Genomic DNA, 24,410 nt, shown 5'->3' on the forward strand with positions numbered 1-24,410 from the left:
GGGGTGACTGACCATGGGTACAGATTTCCTTTTGAAATAACAAAAGTGCTCTGGAGCTAGACAGTGGTAATGGTTGTACAACATTGTGAAGGTACTTAATGCCACTTAATTGTACATTTTTAAATGGTTAAAATGGTAAATTTTACATTAGGTGCATTTTCCCCCAATAAAAAAGATCTGAGGGGGTGATTTCTGTTTCCTAGGCTGGCCTGCCCAAGGGTTTTCACCTTGAGATGCACGTTATTTTATTTTAAATTGCTTTCTTTTTATTCATCCTTTAACACGAGTGTTAGGGTGTTACATAGGTTTTTTTAAATTATGTGTTTAAGTAGTTTGCATCAGCTATGACTGATCTCAGGGTAGTGAAGATGGCATCAGAAAACAGATGTTCTAAAAACAGAACCATGGGCTTGAGGGGTTGAGAACCACAGCTGCAGGCTGGCCCAGGCGGTCCAGAGCAGGCAGGAGAGGCCGCAACTCCAGGCCTCTCAGGGACGTCGGGAGACGCCCGTCAAAATGACCACGTGGGGCACCCGAATCTGCCTGTTTGTGTGGTGAGGGTCGCTGCAGCAAAAGGAACTGATTCATCAACTCTCAGATTTATAATGTGCCTTTTTTTTAAAACTTATTGACTTTTATTTATTTTTGGCTGCACTGGGTCTTCATTGCTGCTGCACGGGCTTTCTCTAGTTGTGGCGAGCGGGGGCTGCTCTTTGTTGCAGTGTGCAGGCTTCTCTTGTTGCGGAGCATGGCCTGTAGGCACGTGGGCTTCAGTAGTTGTGGCACGTGGGCTTCAGTAGTTGTGGCGCACAGGCTCAGTAGTTGCGGCGCAGGGGCTTAGTTGCTCCACGGCATGTGGGATCTTCCCGGACCAGGGCTCAAACCCGTGTCCCCTGAATTGGCAGGCGGATTCTTAACCACTGAGCCGCCAGGGAAGCCTTATAATGTGCTTTTATGCAATGAAAGAAAGTAGTTGCAACAGCTTCCAGCAGTGACCGTGCATTTCTCGCTCTGAAGTCTTTTCCAAACTAGAAGCACGCAGACCTCCCCGCAGCACAACAAGCCGACTCCATCACTAAATGTGCGCTTGCGGGCATCAGTCCATCCACCACTATTCATGGTCCTGAAGCATCAGTTTGAAGGGGCATGGCCCGTCCTGACCCCTGGGCAGGAACCTCTTTTTGGTGGTCTCTCATGGCACATGAATACCCTGCCTGCCGTGCACCTCCAGTGACAGGACCTCACTGGTGGAGAAAGCCCAGTTTCACCTGTGGCAGCAAACGGAGAGCAAGAGTCCACAGGAACATCACCAGAAGCCCTTGGCCTGGGCTCACTGGCCCTCGCTCCACAGTCTCCTTTATCCTGGTTCCCTGGTGGGCCTGGGGAGGAGGAAATCCGCCCCCCGCACTGTGATTCTTGGCTCCTCCCGCTTTCCAGGAGCGCACGGGTGGGGTGGGGGGTGATGGAAAAGCAAAGGCGCAGTCACAGGCCAGTGTTGTCCAGGGAGATGGGGGGAGCCCTGGGCACACGGGGAGTGACGGTGGTCAGGGAAGCGTGTCAGGGAGAACGCGACCCTGCGCCGACCTGTGACAACCCAGAGAGCCCGTGACACGTGGAGGTCACTGAATGAGAGGCCAGGCCTCCTCGGGCTCCCTGAAGGAAGCACTGTGCCTCGTGTTCCCAGCCGCTGGCTCCTGTGTGTCCCGAGGGCAGGAGGCATCGTGCAGCTGTGCTGAGACTGGTCAGCATTAAACACAGCCTGAAACCACACGCTCTAACTCAGGTTCACAACAGCATCCAGAGTTGTCATGGTGACACCGATGGGATCCCGCGTGCCTTTGCTCACTGCCTGGCTCAGTGGGTACAGGCCTGATCGGGCAGCTGAGAGGAATAGTGGGTTTCAGGGGACAGTGAGCGGGCAGGTGTGAAGTTAGAGTTAAATTAGCCAAGCTCAGGGACCATGATCAGAGTGGGCAGCCAGAAACTCTAACCACGAACCCCTTCCAGAACTGTGTGGTCAGGACCCTATGCATGGAAGGAAGGAGGGGAAAGAGAGGGAAGTGGCGGCTGGGAGACAGTGTCAGGCAGACACCCACAGAGGAGTCCATGACTTTGAGTGACTCCAAGGGATGCAAAGATGCATATACAAAGCAGATCAATTAAGAGATTATTCTAAGCTTTAAAAATGTACTCGCAGGCTTCCCTGGTGGCGCAGCGTTTGAGAGTCCACCTGCCGATGCAGGGGACATGGGTTCGTGCCCCGGTCTGGGAAGATCCCACATGCGGCGGAGGGGCTGGGCCCGTGAGCCATGGCCGCTGAGCCTGCGCGTCCGGAGCCTGTGCTCCGCAACGGGAGAGGCCACAGCAGTGAGAGGCCCGCGTACAGGAAAAAAAAAAAAAAAAAAAAAAAATGTACTCGCTTTTTTTGTGTTAAAAGACACATAGCATTACGTTTACCACCCTGACCATTTTTAAGTGCACGGTTCAATAATGTTAAGCATATTCAGATTGTTCTGCAACAGATCTCTGTAACTTTCTCATCTCGCAATACTGAATGGAAAATGACTCAACTGAAGAGGTATGGACACATTTCTTTAAGCTCTACTCTGCTAGAGCTTTTCAGACGACATGAGTGAACCCAAACCCAGACTGCATTAGACCTGTGAGCGTAACACCCGCCATCTAAAGGTTTGTCTATGGCCAGGCCACCCTCACCGTTTGAAACCCACCGAAAGAGAACCAAAACGTAGTTCCAGGGAGTTCACACTTTATGTTTCCCAGAGGAAACCAGTGGAGATCATCCTTCACTCTCTTATTACTGAGGTCGCCTGCAGCTGCCAAGGGTGGGACAAGCTCTCTCCTGCCAAGGACACAGAGCTGCTGGCCCCACACGCTCTGCTGCCGGCTCCTGCAGGGACGCCAGGGCTTGCTCCCTGGACACAGGAGCACCCCCTGACCTGAAAACAGTCATCTTGTCTTGGAAGGGTGACACGGAAAGGCCTGAGGGTGGAGAGAAAAGACCTGAGCCCTCGCTCTCTGCTCACCACGTCCCCAGACCACAGTCTGCAGCAGGTTCTGACCCTGATCCGGGACCCTCTTCCGGGAAAGGCCTAAGAACTAACACAGGCTGGCCACGCAGGAAGAGCCCATGGGCCAAGTCTGAGCCTCCGTCACCCGCCCTGACCTCGAGCTTCCTCTCTGTGACTGGACGTCATCCTCCATCTCATCCGACCAGAGGAACCAGTAGTGCCTTGAGCACGGGCGATGCTGGCGGAGACTTCTTGGTTTTGTGGAGCCCAGCTTCTCCTGGAAGCACGGGGGCTGCCCCAGAGCCTCAGACGTGGAGGAGGAGCCTCGCAGCCCCTGGCCGGGGTCCATGGCGGCCTGAATCCTCTGCCGTGGGTGACGCCGGGGTCAGCCTGAGATGCCCTCCCCAGCCGTCAGAATCTGCGGCCTCGGGGAACAGCGGAAATCCTGAGGGCAGGCACTCTGTCTCATGACGGACGTGGGCAGGGTCCACGCTCACCCCTCCTTCCCTCTTCTCCGTGCACCTGGATTCCCAGTCCTCGAACACACCTGCACTTCCGCACACCTGGGCCCTGCCTCTCTCCAGCATCTGCACAGCCTCCACGGAACTTCCTCCTGGAAAGGCCCCGCTCTCTTCTCCCCGATGCTCCTGGCTCTCCTGTCGTGCCCCTGTGGGCTCGTGCCGCTACAGCTCCCACCCGCGCTCAGGGACCCTACACTCACGATGTGGACCCACGGCTGAGGATCTCAGGTTCTCACACTGGATCCCTTTGGCTTGGGTTTAACATATAATTTTTTTAAAATAAATTTATTTGTTTGTTTTTATTTTTGGCTGCGTTGGATCTTTGTTGCTGCGCGCAGGTTTTCTCTAGTTGTGGAGAGCGGGGGCTACTCTTCGTGGCGGTGGGCGGGCTTCTCATTGCGGTGGCTTCTCTTGTTGTGGTGCACGGGCTCGAGGCGTGAGGGCTCAGTAGTTGCGGTGCACGGGCTTAGATGTTCCACGGTATGTGGGAATCTTCCCAGACCAGGGCTCGAACCCGTGTCCCCTGCATTGGCAGGCGGATTCTTAACCACTGTGCCACTAGGGAAGCCCCTTTAACATGTAATTTAAATTAGCAGGCTTTCCACTATCAATTACTGAAAGGTGATACTTATTGTGAATTTCCTTCAGCATAAATGAGTCCTCTGCATGGAGCACTCATGCAGGGACGTCTGTGTCTGTCTGCAGAAGCACATGAGGAGCACGGGCACAGCATCCCAGTGCCATCTGCAAGCAGAACACAGGGTCTGCCAGGGTCTGACAATTGTGGGTTGGGGGTTGATGTACCATGACTAAAATATTTTGACAACAGGAAACAAGGAGCCCATAGGTATGAGGAGAACAGAGCTGGCTTCATGCCATCCATGGAATCATAAACTTCACAGATTGAGTCATTTCTTTTGTTACTTGGGTACTACCAGTTGAAATCTCCCCTCATTTAAAAAATGTGATCCAAGAAACCCACCGTTGAGCAGGGCTTCAGCGCAGCTGGCCCAGCATGAGGCCACAGCAGCGCCCAGACGTGCTGTGGCTGAAGCACGGTCTGGTGTCAGCCCAGAGCAGGGGAGCTGCAGAGGTGCTGAGTGCCTACAGGGAGTGAAACGCCGCCACATCTCACCCCATTTTACAAGGTCTCCCAGGGCTTTCTGAGACCCCACCTCTGAGGGGCCACTCTCGCCTCATGGGTGGGGACTGGCGCCCTACATTGCCCGTGATAAACCTCGCTAAGGTCCCCGTGTCAATTCAGCAGAGACACATGGGTCTTTGGAGGGTCACCTGCATTTCCACCAGCACCAGATCCCCTCTATTTACAAACATTCCCATGTGTCAGGAAACAAAATGAGTAAGTCACTGGCATTGCCCTCCAGGGGTTTCGATCTGGTGGCAAAAACTGAGTTTAGTGGAATAAGGGCTCAGCCATGAGATACATAGTGAGACAGATGGAGGTTTTTTACACATTATGGTGGGCATGAAGGTCAGGCGTGATGCAGGCAAGCTTCAACATAGCACCTGGAACGGGGCAGGAGCTGTGTGGCAGTGCTCACTATCATCTTTACCATCACCATCACCACCATCACCACCATCATCATCATCACCACCATCATCATCACCATGACCACCATCATCACCGTCACCATCATCACCACTATCACCACCATCATCACCATCATCACCACCATCACCACCATCACCACCATCATCACCATCATCACCATCACCACCACCATCACCATCACCACCATCATCACATCATCACCACCATCATCACCATAACCACCATAATCATCACCATCATCATCACCATCACCATCATGATCATCACCACCACTGTCACCACCATCATCACCATCACCACCACCATCACCACCATCATCACCATCACCACCACCACCACCATCATCATCAACACCACCATCACCATCACCACCACCACCACCATCATCACCACCACATCACCATCATAACCACCACCACCATCACCCTCACCACCAACATCACCATCACCACCATCATTTTCCCTACAACCATCACCATCCTCACCATTATTATTATTGTGCTGATAGCAAGTAGACTTTCTCAGAAAATGCTTAGCCTTCACATATAATTTTCATCTCAGAAATAACCAGAGCCACAGTGGGCATGCTGCTGCCTGCAGAGCTGGTGCAATGTGAGCTGTGCAGGACATGCAGCAGTCCCCAGAAGGAGCTCCAGGTAATACCATTCCCAACTCTCTACCAGCAGATAACTGGTGGTCTTTCTCATAGTCAGGACATGATCTGCAAAGAGTGAAGGATTTCACTGACTCCAGGATGCTGAGGTCTCTGGGACAAACCTCTATGCACAGCCAGAATTAAGACACTGTGCAGCAGTCAGCATCTGGGGGCAAGATGCAAGGCAGGCCAGGGAGGGTCTCACGTAGAAGATACAGCGTCTTGGAACTTTCCGGCCTACTTCCCATTTGTGTGCAAGACTTGATGCTGCTCTGGTCACATACTGCCCCACATCAATAGGGCTGAGCCTCAGGCACACAGACATGGGACAATGCATCTGTGGCATGACAGCCACCATCCTGGGAATGTCATGGAGCCTTTCAGATTCATCATCCCCTTCCTACTCAGCATGGTAGAACCGAGAGCCACATGTGGACCAGCTCAGCTCGGCAGCCCTGGCCTCCCCCATCTAGGGGATGGATGTGTGCTGGGGATCTGGAACATCTTCCAAGCACAGGTTTCCAGCATCCCCAAACCTTCTGAAATGTTCCACAACTCAGAATCAGTTGGTTAGTTGTACACTTTTATGAAATTTCCTTGCCATCTAGTGATTTTTTTCTGCTGCTGGCTGATCTAGCTTTTTGCAACCGAGAGGTGTAAATACTGACATTTAAATATTAAAATCAAATGGGTTCCAGTGTCCTCTATACCAGCCAGGGAGGGAAGGAAGTTCTCTCTCCACCTCAATTCAAGTGGCCGAAAGCTACAGACGTGCACATTCTTTTGATGGGATTTCTATCAATACAAGATGTCCTGGAATGAGAGCCAGAAGTCTGCATGCAGGCTGTTCGGAGAACCCTTTACACCGTCCAGATCCTTTTCATCAATGTAGTGCAAGTCTCAAAGGCACTACACTTCCCAGCTTGGCACTCTCCTAAAACAGGAGCTGACTCTGGAGTTGAAAGCCAAGCTCCGGGTCAGAAGGCCAGTCCTCGTGCTGTGAGCTATGAGCTGCCCCGCTGGCAGGTGTTCATCGCTGCTCAGGCCTCCTACCAGAAGCTCACGTGCAAATTTCAGAAAGGTCTCTGAAGATTAGCACCCACATTGCTTATACCTAATCTACTGACATCACCATAGTTTTAAAAGTATAAAAGAAAACTGGCAAACGCCCAAGGTTCCTATCAAACGTGAATGGATTAATAAACACTCTAACTGAATCTGCATAATTAATAACCTAACGTGCTGAATTTTACGGGTCTGTTGAAATATTCAAGTCCTTTAATTTAAAAAATGTCATTATTTTTATAAGACAAGGAACTAGAAAAGATCTAAAATTAAAATTCCAATAATTACAGCGATGAGTTTATCAAGTAATTTAAGAAAAGCTAACTAAAGGGTGGAGGAAATGAAGAGACTTTCTAACATCCCAGGCTCTATGTTTTATTGCTACAAGAATAAAGGAGAAGAAGTCACTAGGGACCAAGTTCCATCAACTGGAAAACAAATGAACTAAAGGAGGCTGTCAGACTGTAACCTGAGCCTTGGAATCCTTTTCCCCCTATACACTCAGATACCTCCAACTGCTTCCAAATCTCAAAGGAGGTTTTAATCCAAAAAAAAAGGTTTCTGGTTTTAATTTTTCCATGCAATTTCTTTTAAGTAGGTTTGGTGAGATAAGAGACAGGATGCAGATAGCTTTGTTTTCAATGAAATCTTTTTTTTTTTTTTTAAAGAAGATGTTGGGGGTAGGAGTTTATAAATTTATTTATTTATTTTGGCTGTGTTGGGTCTTCGTTTCTGTGCGAGGGCTTTCTCTAGTTGCGGCGAGTGGGGGCCACTCTTCATTGCGGTGCGCGGGCCTCTCACTATCACGGCCTCTCTTGTTGCGGAGCACAGGCTCCAGATGTGCAGGCTCAGTAGTTGTGGCTCACGGGCCCCGTTGCTCCGCGGCATGTGGGATCCTCCCAGACCAGGGCTCGAACCCGTGTCCCCTGCATGATTGGCAGGCAGATTCTCAACCACTGCGCCACCAGGAAAGCCCCTGAAACCTTTTTTAAACTCAGAATCTCCTGAATGTGTCTGATTCTACGAATTCATACATCCAAATCCTTCCAACTATTTAGCTGCTACTATTACTGCTGTTGTCCTACGGCTACCGGGTAGAGTCTGATAATCTGCTCCCAGGAGGCTCTTCCAGCTCCATCCAGCTCCAAGCTACTTACATCCAGGGGCACAGGTACTCAGGGAAGAGGGGATGCCACACACATGATCCAGGTACCCTACAGGGGCGTGCGGACCAGCACTTCCTGCACACTTCCACCAGCCGGGGATGTGATAGGGTTTCTTTTAACAGATAGAGCGAACAGAAATTCAGAGACTACATCCTTAACCCAAAGTCACGCAGTCCGCCAAATGCCCAGCTAAGTAGGACCAAGGTCTGCAAAGCTCAGGTAACCCAGGACATCTGGACCCGGGGTTGCGGGGGAGGTTCTGTAATCCACTCCATCTGACTGCAAAGCGGGCAGGGCCTCTGGGTGCAGCCACAGGGGCCGAATCCTGCTCTACTGCGAATGACCTATGTGACCTTGGGCGGGCCACTTCCTGACACCTCTGGAAACTCAACTGTAAGACAGGATCCGCCCCTGTAGCCAGGGGCCTAAGAAGAAGAAAGGGTCCCGAGAACAATGCCTGCGGCAAAAGCGGCACCCCTGCCCCATCAGTATCCTGGCTCGGCACTCAGGGTCACACTCGGGAGTAGGGGGAAGTGACAGAGCGCTTCCTCTGTCACCCCTTCGGTCTTTACTTCTAGAGGCAGGACCTTTAGGGAACCAGCTGATGCCCCAGAGGTGGACGCACACCAACACGCCGACGCGGGAGGGCCTGGCCTCACTCTCAGCCCCGAGGTGACCTCTGGGTCCTTGCAGCTCCACGCCCCCCTCCACCCCCCAAGACCTCAGCAGGCTTGGACGCCTGCCTTGGCCCCATCCGCCTCCTCTGTGTGGAAGCTTCTAGACGGACACTCCATTCCTTGACCAGGACACCCCACCTTTGTCCCAGTGCCCCCGGCCTGCGGGGCACCCTCCCAGGCCTCCCTGGCCAGCTCTCCAGGGCCCACAGCCTCTGCTTCGCCAACGTGGAGAGCCTGTCACAGGCCGGATCCCAACTCCCTGCCCCACGTCCACTCAGCTGTACACCCAGAGGCCATCTCTGTCCGCCACAGCTACCCCCAGCCTTCCCAGGTCTCGCAGGTGGGCAGGAAGGCCTGGCCCTGGCCTTGCACAGCCGTGCCCTAAGGGTGAGAGCCTGCACAGTGCCCACTTCCCACCCAGGACAGCCCCCAGAGCTGCAGGGTGCACACAGCGACGTCCTCAGGGCCCGCGACCCTGCAGCCAGGCCTGGTGGCCGGGATTCCCACCGCGCCTCTCGGCCCCGACTCTCCGGAACCTGCCCCTCTGGCACCCCTGCCACTGCCCGCCTCCAGCCACCCCCATGGCCCTGGCTCTCCAGCTCGCAGGCCGCTGCCCCACGGACAGCCTTCCCGCTTCCTGCATGGCCAGCCAGGAGACATCTTTGGCACCTGGAGTGCGCGGTTACCTGCCTGTCCCCACGAGGCTGTGCCCAGGGCCCCAACTGTCCTCCTCATTCCCCTCCCCCGACCCTGCGTTGAGCCCGGCGCTCTTCCATAAATCCTTATTCTGCAAAACACAGACCCAGGCAAGCATGCATCCCATGGAACAGCAGCTCACCTTGCCTCGCGGGGGCCCTGCCAGGGCCTTCTCCCGTGTCCTGCAGGCGGCCACTCGCCCGCAGCCCGCCTCCCACACCGTCTGGGGCTGCGGGGCCGTTGGCCTGGCTACCCAGCATGTTCACGTGGGTGGGGATGGGCTCAAAGGTAGGGTCCAGCTCCAAGATCAGCCTGTTGAGCTGCTCGATGGACTGGTCGATGTCCAGGGTGGGTGAGCCAGGGGAAGGGTCTGTGCTCAGCTCCGGGCCACTACCATTCACGACTCTGACATCTGGAATCCTGGGTTTGAGCGCTGCTTTGCCGGGAGGGGGTCTCTGTGTGTCGGGGGGATGTGGCCCGGGGCCTATGCCCCTCTGGACGGCCACTCTGCTGCTGGCCCCCCGGGTAGGGGTGAGTGGGACCCTAGGCTGGGTCTGCGCCAGGCCAGAACCGTCAGCTGTGCCGCGGCCGCCGAGCCTGGCCTCCCCGTCGGGGGTGAAGCTGTACTGGTGAGCGGCCACCATCTGCTGCTGGCGCACCCAGGTCTGCGTGGAGTAGCTGCTCTGCCCGTAGGCCTGCGTCTGGGTGGGCACGGAGGGCTTCCTGAGCACAGGCTGCGGCTGCTTGGGCTCGCGGCTCCCAAAAGCCTGTTCCCGCTCGTACGGGGGCTCCACGGTGAGGCCCAGATCTGGGGCAAGAGCGCCGTGCTGATCTTCGCCAGCAGTGCTGCTGAATCCATCAGACAGGAGGGAGTTCTGGCTGCTCTGGTGGCAGGTGAAGGGGCCCAGGTGGGCTGATGGGTGGCCCTCGGACGAGGAGAGGGTCCCTATGCTGTCCACACTGTGCAGGTCATGGCTGGGCATCTCGTCGTCCAGGATGTCTGTCTCTCTGTCCTTGGGGGTGCTGTCTCCGTTCACGTGGACCTGGGCTGGTACGACATGGCGGGTCCCACTGTACTTGCTGCAAGCATCACTCATGTCCTTGAGAGGGCTTCCAGAATCTTCGAGACCAAAGCCACTGAGCAGCTGATCCAGCTCGGCCTTTTCTTGGGGGCTCAGGCCCCTCTTGGGCCCTGGAGCCAGGTGCTCCTCGGTCCTGTCGGTCCTCACCGAGGCCGTGGAGTGGCCCGAGTCACTGCTGACAGACAGGGTGTGGTCGCTGTGGTCTGGGCTGCTGGCGGCCGGGACAGCGGGGGACCCACCTGGGACACTGGGATCCGAGGCGCTCTTCTTTCCCACCTTCGCATAAAGGCTGCCGTCGACAGGGCCCTGTGTGTGCAGCACTGGTGGGGAGAAGAGAGACGGAGAGATGGAGTGTAAGTCAAGGATGGAAGGGGGCTTCGGGCTCTTGGAACAGGCCCATAGGTCTGTCTGAACAAATAAATGGATTCACAACAGACAACTTAGAATTATCAGGGCCAAAGATGCCTCTAGGGTCCCCAAATTCTACACACACTCCTGAGAAGCAAACGCCAATGGAAAACACTCTGAATAATCAAACATTTTCAGGCCCTGAACTGCTTCTACATTTTTATGCAAAGAGAACAGTCATTTAGAGAACCTCTGGGCCTCTCCACACTGGACTCATCTTGCCTCGAGGGCTCACTGCTAATGGAGTCCTTAGTTTGAATGTTGAACACAGCGCTGCTCACAAATCTCCAAGACTCAAGAATGGATGGCGCCTAGGACAGGAGAGAGCTTCTGTCAACATCTATGAAGCTTCCTCCAGGGATTAGGGTAACAGCCCTTGGTAAGCAGAACATCTGATTTAGAAGCCTGCTGTCCTCAACCTGCTGAGATCCGCTGACACCTAAATATGCGACTCAACGAAAAGAGAAAGCACAGGAACTCGTCCCGGGCCTACCTTCCCGTTAGTGCAGCATCTCTGGACCAAGAAGGCGCTGATAAGGGCAAGGCAGGACCTCAGAACACAAAGGGGTAAGCACTGATCTCCACGCATCAGGACGGCCGAGAAAACAAAATTAGGCCTCCAATGCAGATGGGAAGAGCGCTCCTATTATTAATTACGGCCTTGGCTGCAGCAGTCACCACTCCCTGGCTCACAGCAAAGAGCTGGGAGGGCACCCAACAGCACAAGAGAGCTCGAGGTCAGCACCTCCCTCCCCCTCCATCCTCCTCTGCCTCCCTGTTTGCCCAACTGTGAAATTGCAGGCATACCACCACAATCACGGAGCTGCAGAGGGCTTGACCCACGCTGTTTGGGGTCCTGGGAGCCACTGTATCCCAGCAGCAACCGGGCCTGGAGCCGCTCTGGAGGGACCCGGCTCGGCTCTGGCCCTGTGGGCTGCGTGCACTCCACCATCAGCAGCTTCCGGCTTTTTTTAAAACACCGAGGAAGGGGCTTCCCTGGTGGCGCAGTGGTTGAGAGTCTGACTGCCGATGCAGGGGACACGGGTTCGTGCCCCGGTTTGGGAAGATATCACATGCTGCGGAGCAGCTGGGCCCGTGAGCCATGGCCACTGAGCCTGCGCGTCTAGAGCCTGTGCTCCGCAACGGGAGAGGCCACAACAGTGAGAGGCCCGCGTACCGCAAAAAAAAAAAAACAATAAAGAACACCAGGGTGACAAGCCAGGACAGAGATCTGTGGGGTATCTGGGGGTGCTGTGCTGAGAGCACATGCAAGCCAGGCTTCCTTCTTATCTCAACTGTGCCCAAGAGGAAGAAGCGGGGCTAGAAGCGATGGAGGATGGCAAACAAACACCGGAGTGCAGGCCGGTACGAATCTCAGTGACCCTCACCTTAACGTAGCGCCTGGTGGGGAGGGCTGGGGGGAGAAATGATACATAAAATACGGTAAATAAACCAAGTCTTCAAGGCAGGCAACTGGTGATGCGAGCATCTAAGTCAGAGGCAGGAGCTGGATGCAGCTTCGGGGTAATTGGGGCAGGTGTCAATGACAGTTGGTGGTCACAGAGCACCTATCACGGGGTGTGCACTCAGCACATTTTCTCTAACTTTCTAGCATATTCCCCTTCTAAAGAAAAAGAATTGATGCTGAAAGAGCATCAGTAACTTGCCCAAGGTCAGGCAGCTGCTGGGAAGCCCAATTGGGACCAGAACCCATGCTCTCTGGCTCTGCAGCCTGGGAGACCCTGGCCGCCCGGGGCCCTGCTCACGAAGAGGTGGCACTTGGTCATGATGCTCTGCGTGGGGTCAGCGAGTGACCCAAAGGTGCCAGGGGGAGGACCCGCTGCACCCAGCTTTGCACACAAGGACCCCGGAATGAGCGCCCCCAAGTTACAGGGCACCTGCAAACATCACCCCTACAACCGTGAAAGTGCAGAATCAACCCATGTGTGAGCCACTAGGTCCTCATGCTTAGGACGCTGCGGGGCTCACACAGAATGGCCCGTGGGTGAAGCGGGAGCTGGAGCGTCAGAGAGATGTCAGTTCAAGTCCTGGCTCTACCCCAGTCCGGCCTGGGGCCACCAACCCTGTGTTGGCCCAGCTGCACAACGAGGGTTTGGCTGTGCTCTACATGAAGCTCAGACACGGGCACTGAAAGTCACAGCACACAGATGGGTGTCCTTCTAGCCCTCCTAGCCCTTCTAACGTGGCTTCTGTGGGAGACCCTCTGTGGCCAGGAAAACTCAACTAAGGCAAGACCTGGGGAACCAGCTGTTTCCCTTCTATTCTGCAGAGACAACAGGAGAGCACATTCCGCTCGGTAAGAATCCCAGTCCCGCCTGAGCAGAGGGGAGGCCAGGACAGACGACCAGCACACAGCCAGCCAGTGGGGATTTCTAGAAACAGATGTCCATGCATCCATGACTCAAGTCCTTCTGCCTGAATCTAAATGAAAACGGACTGGCGCAATGAGTTAAGGGGGAAAAAGGAAGCCGAGAAGGAGCTGTACAAAACTTCTTCTGATTTAAATTCAGGCAGTGTCCGTTAATCACTTTGAGTAGAACCCCGTGGCGACCCCACATGAAGAACAGTCCATAAGGGCCTGAAGGGAACGGAACAGGACAGGATATTTCCCCTTGGCTGCAAGTTACGAGTAATCCCATTCTTATTATTTTTATTAGTAGTAGAAATCTTAAAATGATAATAAATGCATTAAAAAACAGCCCGCTTGCCACGGACTAAACGCTGGCTCTGTGCGAGGCTGGGCGCTGAGCGCTTCGGCCTCGGTCTCATGGGCTCTCAGAGCTGCTCAGGGAGTGTGGCGAGACACCACCGCAGACCCTTTGCTAAACGTTCTACCACACACACAGGTGACTGTCTATGTCAGAAAATATCCAGTAAATGGTATATCTATAGGAAAAGGAAACGAACCATCTCCGAGAACCCTCAAAGTCAGACTCGCCCAAACTTCTGAATCACTTTGTAGGAGCTCAAATCATCCCAAAGGCACAGGGCCTCTGGGAGGCTGTCCAGGGGCCTCCAGAGACACCTTAGTGCACCCATGCTTTGTGATCCCGGGGAGTGTGGGAGTCAGACTTGGGGTGAGGAGGAAAAGGGGCCTCTGGTACCCGCTGTCCCTGCCCTGCACTCTTCGCAAAAGGACTCGGACTGAGTTTCCCTGCACCTGGAGATGGACTCCTGTTCTGCATTTACTCTGTACTTTCCTGGTCAGGACATTTAGACTGTTCAATCCCCTGATTCTTCACTTATAAAAGGGAATCATTAGTCTTATCTTTCAATGCATTTATAAGAATTAGAGAACATATACAAAGAACCCAGGTCCTAGGCTCCTGAGATGGGTAGCCATAATTTTCTTTTTTTCTTTTTTTTTTTTGGCTGCATTGGGTCTTTGTTGCTGCGCGCAGGCTTTCTCTAGTTGCAGCGAGTGGGGGTTACTCTTCATTGCGGTGCACAGGCTTCTTTTGTTGCGGAGCACAGGCTCCAGGCGCGCAGACTGAGTAGTTGCAGCACGCGGGCTCAGCAGTCGTGGCTCGCAGGCTCTAGAGCGCAGGCTCAGTAGTTGTGGGGCACGGGCTTAGTTGCTCGATGGCATGTGGGATGTTCCCGGACCAGGGCTCGAACACGTGTCCCCTGCATTGGCAGGCGGATTCTTAACCACTGTGCCACCAGGGAAGTCCTGAGGGTAGTCATAATTATTAAAAGCTCCTTCCAAGGTGGACAAGGCCTGGCATTCCCTGACTGTGCTCATTTCTTCCCTGTCCACCTTGCTGCTCCCAGACCATAGCAGGCACTCCCCTGCCCCAGGGCCTTTGCTCGTGCTGTTCTCTGCCTGCTGGGTGTTTGTCTGTGGCACACACCTACATTCAGACCTACTGCAGACTGTCTCGCCCACAAGAATGTGAGCTCCAGGAGGGCAGGGGTTTGTTTTTTGCTCCCTGTGGTATCTCCAGCATTAGGAACCAGCCCCTGGCACCCAGTGGGCACCGAGTACTGATAGACTGAATGCTCTGTCTTGTTCTCACATGACAAAGCCTGGGGAGCTATTTTGGAAAGATGTTCAGCTGCCCTAGCTGGTAAAAAGACTAAAAATAACTGACCAACCTTCTGAAGGTAGAAGTGCCCACAGACCTTGGCCACCTGCAGCCCCAGGGCCTCCACTCCCCAGACATCATAACAAACTCTCCCCCAGGTAGACCGCAGAGCCCCAGCGAGTGGGCCTTCAGATGCAACCCGACTGGAAAGGTGCCGAAGTCAACGAGTGGATTCCAAAATGTCAAAGAAAACAAAAGATGCAAACCTAAATGTGACCCAATGTGCCAACCTAATTGTGACCCAATGTGCGGGCAGAGGGGCAAAGGTCCAAGGGATGTCTGAAAACTATCTGTGCAGCCACAGGACTGGGGGTGTGATGAGGGCAAGATAGAGCCCTGGCATACAGTAGGTGCATAACAATGGCACCGCATCTTTACCATTTCCCGTCTCCTCCATCCTCCTGCCATTGAGATGGACTTTCCCAAGCAGGTTCGTCCCCACAGCTGCAGGGATGGGCGGGGCACACCCACCTACTCATGGCCCGCCTCTAAACCACATCTAGAGAAGGGCGACCTTGCCTACGGGGCTGGTATTTTGTTTTCTGAGACCCTATGTGAAAACTGCAGGGTGAGAGCAATGAAAACGGAATCACAACCAGGGACAAAAGTTATCTGGGGGGCTTGGGGGTGGGGGTCACTGCAGACTGACTGACTGCCAAACCCTCCATGGAAAATGAGACACAAGCTCCAGCCTTGGTGTATGAAGTCCCCCAAAACTTTGGTCAGTCTTTAAGGACACCCTGACTTAATTGATGGTAGAGTGCCCCCTTTTAATTCAGGTTTGGAAAAGTGATGCAGAAAGTAATTTTCAGAGAACCGATATAGCCAAACACCTTCTGTGATCCCTGGCAGGGCTGGGGCTGGGGTCCCACTGCCACCACCAAGGGCTCCCAGGGGAAAGGAGGTGGGTCCCCTGGGGTGAAGGAGGCTTGGGGGTGTGAAGCTCGGCTCCATCTCGGAGCTCAGAGTGCTATCAAAGCTGGGGTGAGTGCGGGGCCAGCAGAAGACGTCTGGAAGCCATTCACTTCATCCGCCCCTTGCATCCTTTTTGTAGATTTAAATGACACATTTTAACTTTGTGCTTCCAGCTCAAGGGGAGTTTGGGGGAACTGAATGAATCCTCATTCTGCAAAGGAAGACCCCAATCTCCAGATAGAGATGTGACCCGCCCAGGACCCCCAGCTTTTCCACTGCAGATGCAGGACAAGAGCCTTCGCCTGTCCCAGTGCAGGATCAACCACTTGCTCTGTGTCCTGTCCCTTCCCGCCATCCCTGCCCCACCGACCAGAACCCAGGGCCCCTTCCAAAAGGAGGCCTGTGAGTTTTCTGGTAATGATTTCCCTGCATCCGGGGCCTAGTTAAAAATCAAACAAATGTTAACTACGGCTCTGATCGCTTCCGCTGAATGACACACCAGGGAGGTTCCCATCTGGAAAAGAACCAGAAGAAAGAAAAGAGCCGGTGGACATGCTTGCCTCGTTAAAGGGCAGAAGCTGCAGCACAGACTCCCCGCCCCTGCTCTGCTACCGTGTGCCGGTTCCCTGCCCCTTCCCACTCGACTTTTGAAAGGGGGCTATCTCACAAGAAGGAAAAGAGACACCCCCAAAAGATTTCAAAAGTAAGCAAAGAAAATGAGGCAGACCTAAAAAAAAACGAAACGAAAACATTCCTTCTCATCCTGGCTGAACGCAGATTAACCAATGCCCACCTGTGCTCACAGGTATGTGCTCACAGGTGTGTGAAGAATCAGCCAAAGGGAAGGCGGCATCTCAACTCCACCGCCATCGCAGCACCAACCACTCAGCAACCAAGAAGGCGTAGAACTGATCTGTAATGAGTTCAGCCCTGACGCCAACACAAAAAATCCATTTCAAACAAAAGAGCAAACCTGAGGGCTTCGTGAAGCTGGCTGAAATCTTTCTTTCTTCTATATACTGACTCTATGAATCTTATGTTTTACTTTCGTGAAAGGTTTGCTTGAAAAGCAACTTTTCATTTCAAAAGAGCTGACAGGATCCTCCCTGCAAGTCTTCAACAGAGAAAAACAGAAAACTCCTGTCCAGGAGCAGTCGCACGAGTTTACTAAGCACTTGCCACGGCTGCTAGTTAGTTGTTTATGGAGATTGAAATGGAATACTCAGTAGAGTCTCGACCCCATGCTGGGATGAACCAGCCTGGGGAACAGGGAGAGGGTCAAGAAACGGAGGGCGGCAGGCATACTTCACAGCATCGGACGGGTTAGCAGAGGCAGAAAGAGCGCAGGACTGCAAGAAGGGGTGCATCCAGGAACAGCTGCTCTCAGGTGAGGCTGCAAGGAATCGTTATTTCTATCATCAGAGAAAGAGAGAATGCAGGAAACAGCCGTCTCCTGCAATGGGGCTGACACTCTAAAGACAAAGGCTCTGTTTAAGCACCTCCTATGTGCCAGGACACTGTCACGCTCCAGGGATGGACCTCACTTCATTCCCAAAGCAATCCTGTGAGGCAGTAATGGACAAGCCCATCTTATAGTCGAGAAAACAGAGGCTCAGAGAGGTTATGCTAATATTTAAGATAATAAAAAGCTACTGAATAGATCATCTGGAATTCAAGCCTACCTCTGCCTTACTCCCAAATCCATGCTTTCTGTTTTTTTAAAACACTGGAATTCTAAACCTGACCAACCACTTGAATGTGAAATTAACATTTTAATTTCGGAAAGGAATTTCCCTAAATGTTTTCTTTTTGACTCCCTCTCCCTCTCCCTCTCTCTCTCTCCCTCTCTCTCTCTCTCTCTCTCTCTCTCACACACACACACACACACACACACACACACACACACACACTCCTTAGAAACTACTTAAGCACTCTGTTTTCCTCCCTAACTCCCGAAATGGTGCACTGTCGGGACAGGATCCTGTGTTTTGAGGCTGCCGGGTTGATGATGGCAGTGTTATGTCTGTTTCCTAGGCTACAGCAGCAGGAGCCATGGCAGGCTGCGCATTTCTGTCCTTACAATGAATGAGCTGTTCCCGGGTACACCACTTGGTCCCCGCCTACCGCACCCACAGCCCCTTGGGAGCCCTGATAAAGGGAAGGCTCCCGGCCCACCCTGACTCAGCAGGAGACAGGCGGAGACTGCTGAGCAGTCGGTCCCTCCCGCCTCCTGCGGCCGGCCCTCATGGACCACCTCCAGCTCACCCCTCCCCAATCGGCTCGCTCACTACTCGAGGCCACTCAGCTAAACCAACTGACCCCATCAAAATGTCCCAATACCAGACGCCGTGAGTCTACCAGCCGCGGGCTTCCCGGGAAAAGTGTCTGAGAAGAAAGAAGGACAAATGATGCCATCATCTGCAACTACACCCAAAGCCCTGAGTGAGCAGCCAGACTCCAAAGGCTTCCACTGACATCCTGAGGAAAGAGATCGGGGACAGGCACTGGGCTCGCGGCGGGGAGGCTGCTACGAAGGCGCACCAGGGATGATTTGGGTGACAGACGTGTTCTTTCTCTTAGCTGTGGTGGGGAGCTGCAGGAGAGGAAGTCAAACCCCTAGAGGCACCGTAAACAGAGTGAACTTTACTCTATGTATGTATTGGCCAAAAACTCTGTTCGGGTGTCTCCATGCTACAAAATACCCAAACGAACTTCCTGGCCAACCCAATAAATTACATCTCGATTTTTAAAAGGTCATGAAATCAAGACAGAAATGAGGCTCACGGTGCGATGGGCCACCCCCCATGCACTGTGTCCACCTGCCCCCTCTCCTCCCCCCCCGCCCTCCTCTCCTCCCCCCCCGCCCCCCTCTCCTCCCCCCCGCCCCCCTCTCCTCCTCCCCCCGCCCCCCTCTCCTCCCCCCCGCCCCCCTCTCCTCCTCCCCCCGCCCCCCTCTCCTCCCCCCCGCCCCCCTCTCCTCCCCCCCGCCCCCCCTCCTCCCCCCCCGCCCCCCTCCTCCCCCCCCGCCCTCCTCTCCTCCCCCCCCGCCCCCCTCTCCTCCCCCCCCCGCCCCTCTCCTCCCCCCCCGCCCCCCTCTCCTCCTCCCCCCGCCCCCCTCTCCTCCCCCCGCCCCCCTCTCCTCCCCCCGCCCCCCTCTCCTCCCCCCCCCCGCCCTCCTCTCCTCCCCCCTCTCCTCATCTCCTTTCCTCTCTGCTCCCGCCCCCCACCCCCGCCTTGAATTCCTCCACTTTCCCCCTCTCTTCCAGGACCTTCCTTCCTCCTCCTAGACTCCCTGAGATGGTGAGAGCTCTCTCCTCTTCGGGATAGTTGTCAGGGTCCCTTCATGCCCCCCTTGCGGCACAGAGCTTGTTTTAACTTTTTCACTGGAGCGATTTATGTGCACATCCTCAGTCCCCTTCTGGACTTTCTGGCATAATCCACCTGGGTGTGAATCCTAATTAAAAATCCTCCTCGCGGCTGTGTGACCTTGGGTGAGTTACTCAACCTCTCTGTGCTTCACTTCCCTTATTGGAGAAGTTGCCGGGCAACAGGTGTTTGGTGAGGTCTGCCCCAGGATCACCGCGGCGATTCGGTGAGACCAAACACAAAGGGAAAAGCACAGGTGGGCACTGGGTGAACACTGTCCCTGCTCATCCATCCCCACACTTGTCCTGGAGATTCAGGGCTCCTGTCTGTGTTCCCTCCAGCCCAGAGCCTGGGGAACGGTAAGAATGCCTCATGTCGTCCCGTTAATGAGTATTCTTAACTCAGCCTGACTGACCTGACACTTCGGAATTATGTTGAAGAATTGCTTTTTAATAGGGATCTAAAGTAAAAGATGGAATTTTACAAGACCTACCTGAAGGTTCTATAACCCAAACTGCACAGCGCGGCCCTCCGGCCGGCCAAGCAGCCCACCTCCAGCTCTCACCAGCTGTAAAACATTGTCCAAGCCATGTGATCGGCTCGGCTTCTCAGCTTCCTCTGGGACCAATAACCACGAGGACAAAAGCGGGAGCAGTCAGCTAGCTGAGTGACGCCGGGGGCCTCTGCATCATCTCAGTGGGCTCACCACAAACTCGCCTCTACTGAACCCGCGCGGTCGTGGGAACCGTGCCCCGTTCCACAGGGCTCGGTGGCAGGACGACAGCCACATGGGCGGATCTTCCAAAGCACACCCAGGGGCCTTCCTTACCTCTGCACATCTCGGGACCCTCACCCTAGTGGTTAGAGACTGTTTCTCCCAGACCTGCTGCATCGGCTCTGACTGAACCAGTGACAAACTGCCCAGCTTTCAATTTTGAGAATGGGCCCTGGAGCACTGGCCCAGCACTGCAACATGTCAAGAAGCAAGCGAGCGTCTCAGTGCCTGCTGTGTGGTGTGCAGGCAGAGGGGACACCTGGGGTTCCAGTCTCTGAGGCATGGGGAGCACTGCCACAGAGCAAGGCAGCTGGAAGGGGGATGGGCCCAGAGCAGGAGGCTGGGCTGAGCGGGGTCAGTGACCTTCTACATCCTCTGGCCAGGTAGAGAGCTGCAGGTGGCTTTTGAAGTGTCCCAAGGGTGCCTCTTCCCTCGGGGGCCTGTGGAGGCTACAGAACCTTCACAATCAGGAGAAACACCCAGGCTTGGCCGGTGTCCCTCTCGGTGGAGTCCTCGTCATCTCACCAAGTCACTCACGCCGAGATCTCTCTCTCTCTTTCCACTTGGACGTTTATAATTGCAGCATTTATAACCTCTCAGGAAATGAGGCTTGCTTTTATTTTATTGCAGTAGGGTTCTGCCTCTGTGCTCATTAAAGACTCCCCTGTGTTTGTACTGAATCAGTCCCATTCCAAAAATATCGAGAGCTAAGAAAGGATGGCCACACTGGGGCCTTTGAGAATATTACCTTTAGTCTACAACAGCACAGACGGGTGACTGATATGTCACAGGTGAGGTGAAATGTGCCTTTTTCCCCTAAACAAAAGGCAGAAGATGGTGATTAGCTGCTAGGAACCCCAGGGGTGTGAGAGCCTGGCCCAAGCCCCTCTCAGGCCGAGCTCCAGAAATAATTCCACATAGCACGGAGCTTCTCTGGATGTGCCATCCTCATACCTTGCGAGCAAACGCCTGCCCAAACCCCCAAACCCAAAACTACCCCACTGAATGCCAGGCGGGGAGGTGGCACCTGGCCTGCCAGGGGGGCGGATGGAAATCGCTCCCTTTGGAGCCAAGTCGAGCTCTGTGTAAATGTTTTCTAAAACCGAAGCAGGCTGTAAATTCTTGAAAAAAACAGTGAGAGCAGGAGGGGGGTGTTCCAGCCAGAAAGGCACATGGCTGTCCAGGAAGGGACGCGCCAATGTCAGGGCCCAGCACCTGGGAAGCTGGAGCCACACCAGTTCCAAGCACTCCTGGCGGTCCCCTGGGTGAGGCCCAGAATGCTGCGGTAAAGGAGCATTGGGCTTCACCGTGGGGAGGCAGCAGGCGTGTCCCGGCCACAGTGACCATGCCCCAGATGCTGGCAGGACCACTCCTAAGGGGGCCCCTCTCCTGTCCAACCAACACTCCAGCTCGGGCCATCCTGTCGAGGGCACTTATCTTGGCAGCCAATTCCCTTCCAGGCACTCCAGTGAAAACAGGGGGTCCTGCGGCCCCACTCAGAGGCCACCTGGGCCAGCCAGCCACAGAGCCGGCCACGAGCTTCTGCACATAAACCCCACGTCAAACCATCACTGAATCTCCAAGGGCAGAAGCAGCTAAGACTCCTCTAAACTGCAAACCAACAGTCTTCCCGGAGGCCTGCCTGGCTTTCCCTCTTGCCAGGTTAAAACTACTGTTCAGCTCGTTACTGACCAACGAACACCTCTCCTCTCCCGGGAGTGCTATCCTATTCCTCTGGTACTTTTTCTGGCTGGCAACGCTCTGGTCTCAACTGAGGGTCTTTGCAGCCTAGCAGAAGCCATGCACACGCGCGCGCGCGCGCGCGCACACACACACACACACACACACACACACAGGCTCCCTGCTCACCTTCCTTCCAGACAGCCCTGCAGCTTGTTCAGCCCACATCTGTTGGACCCTGAAGAAAGCCTTCAATCCCAGAACGCAGCATTCCGGGATGAGGGCATGTGTCCCCCGCAGGGACCCAGCCTCCCTCTCTAGGTAGCTTAAGGTGGAAGATCTTGTTAGCTAAGAAAAGGACTTTGGTTCCACCCAAAAAGGCCAGTGCGATGTAAACACGAGGGCGGGGTTTCCTGCAATCAGGTTTAGTGAAATTTGAACCCTGGAGGCTCAGGAGGCGGGGAAAAGGCTTCTATTCGAGAGCCACCCAGTGGGACCAGTGTTCCCTTCCAAGCCTCCCGGGCTGACAAGCTGACGTGTGGAGCCAGCACCAAGCAGCTTGGGTTTACAAACCACAGTTTCAGCATCATTTGCTTTCTTCGGCGTATCTGCCAGGAAGTCTTTGCCTTTACACCCTCCATCTCCTGGGGCTGTGTCTCTCTTTCAAGCTCCATGTGGCCAAGTTCATTGTCAGTGTTAACTGCACACGGCCTATCTTTCAGGGATTCCTTGCACACCCAGACCTCCACGTGCTGCCCAGCAGCGCCTCTGCACCTCAGGCCTCTTTATGTGCAACTTAGGTGGGCTTCGGCGAACGGTTTACCCCTGTGCTTCGATCGCATATTGGTCACAGCACAGCCACACGCTCCGAGTCTTAAATGAACCTAAGACACCAGAGCAAACAAGCAAAGCCGTTCTGATGCCTTCAGGATCCCACAGCACAACTGGAACCTTCACAAACGTCACCACCCAATGAGCCTGAGCGGGGGGAGACGGGACAGAGCCAGCAGGTCCCAGACACAGATTCCTCCAACCAACCCCCCAAACGGCCATCAAGGCACAGGTTACGTTCGTGCTCAGGAGAAAGCGTCTCTTTTATCGCGGAACACAATGCACTGCTTGTGCAAGAAGGTCTATTCAGTTTGGTGTTTGGCAAAGGGTCCTGACCAACCCCCGTTCCTGTCGAGGGAATTGACATCATTGTGCCCACTCTGCAAATAACACTGTCACTGCAATAAAGGAAGTGACTAACTGATCACACAATACTTTGCGTCAAAGAATTCAGATCAAAAGAAAAGACATTAGAAACGGAAATCTGAAAGATCTGGTTTGAGGACTGAGACAAATGGGGCCTGGCCGCGCTGTAGCCAAGGTCATGTCCAGAGTGGGGTGGAGGTCCTAGCCTTCTACAGGAGAGAGTCTTAAAATCAGACCCCTGCATCCCAAAGCTGACAACCGTGTGAAAAAAACACAGAATAAGGTACCAACAATGAGGAAGAGACACAAACAACTGTACCCCGGCCAGTGGTCTCTTTTCTCCATTTCTAACAGAACGAAGCTGCGTGATTAGTTGTGTGTCAAAAGAAGCCTGGCCTTTCGTGCGGCTCATTTTCTACTGCGTGGGGTGCAGGGTGGGTTTTCCTCATGTTGACGGCAGCTTCACAAATGAACCACGACAGCCTCCATGAATGCATGGCAACTGGCTCCAGTGTGACCTTCAGATCTTGGCAGTTGTGCTGCTGACGGCCTCTGAGTACTCGCGCCCAAAACACTGTCATGTCCCCTCTCCTCCCACCTGTGGGTTTCCATCACACAGAGGCCATTCAGGCTGTTAGTGTCGACCTCTCCTGAAACAACAGGGTCTTGTGACACTCTGCTGATGTGTGGCCAAAAGAGAGCTCTGTGGCTCAGTGTTTTGAAAGGCCTCAAACCTTTCAAAGCTACAGAGGTAGAATTTTGTGCCTGGGGTTACCTAACTGATACGGAAAAAGACTTGGTGGGTTCCCGAATGTCCCTGGGAGGAGTCGGCAAAGTGGGACAGGAGACCTGCAGAATGTTGTGTGATTCCTGGTGTAAGACCCATAAAGACAGAAGAAACATCCAGAAAAGGAAAACCAACTGGGACTAAAAGAAGTGGAAATTTCACAAAGTAGTAGAAAAGGTCGGCAGTATAAGAACAGCCCAAGGTCAAAACACATATAAGAAGGTTCATAGCAGCATTAATCACAATAGTCAAAAGGTGGAAATAACCCTAATGCCCACCTGCTGATGAATGAATCAACACAATGTGGTCTAACCACACTTTGGATCATTATTCGGCCATAAAAAAGGAGTGAAGTCCCGAAACAAAATGAATGAGCCCTCAAATCATCAGGCAAAGTGAAAGACACCTGTCACAGAAAGCCACACACGGCATGATTCCACTTGTGGGAAATGTCCAGACGAGGGAAATTCATAGACAAGGAAGACGAGGTCACCTGGGGCTGGAAGAGGAGGACTGGGGAGGGACTGCCAGTGGGTGAGGGGTTTCATTTGGGGCTGACAGAAATGTTCTGGAATTAGAAAGTGGTGACAGTTGCCTGGCCAGACCCGGCCCAGGTCCCAGAGGGACAGCTGCCCACCACGAGGCCGGGAGAGGTACCTCTGCCCCCGCGCCCCACTCCTTCCAAAACTCCTTTCCCTCTGGAAGCCCA

The 24,410-nt window shown here is 54.1% G+C and overlaps 1 protein-coding gene across 1 annotated transcript in view; it reads right to left on the reverse strand.

The window, feature by feature from the left end:
• TNS3 (tensin 3) overlaps positions 1-24,410 on the reverse strand; it is a 129,411-nt gene that overhangs the window by 64,829 nt on the left and 40,172 nt on the right. The window contains exon 12 of the mRNA XM_079711393.1: positions 9,525-10,784. Within this exon, the coding sequence (XP_079567519.1) occupies positions 9,525-10,784 (1,260 nt within the window). The remainder of the gene's footprint in view (positions 1-9,524; positions 10,785-24,410) is intronic.

Source organism: Hyperoodon ampullatus (genome assembly GCF_949752795.1).
Source record: "Hyperoodon ampullatus genome assembly, chromosome: 9".
NCBI lineage: Eukaryota > Metazoa > Chordata > Mammalia > Artiodactyla > Ziphiidae > Hyperoodon > Hyperoodon ampullatus.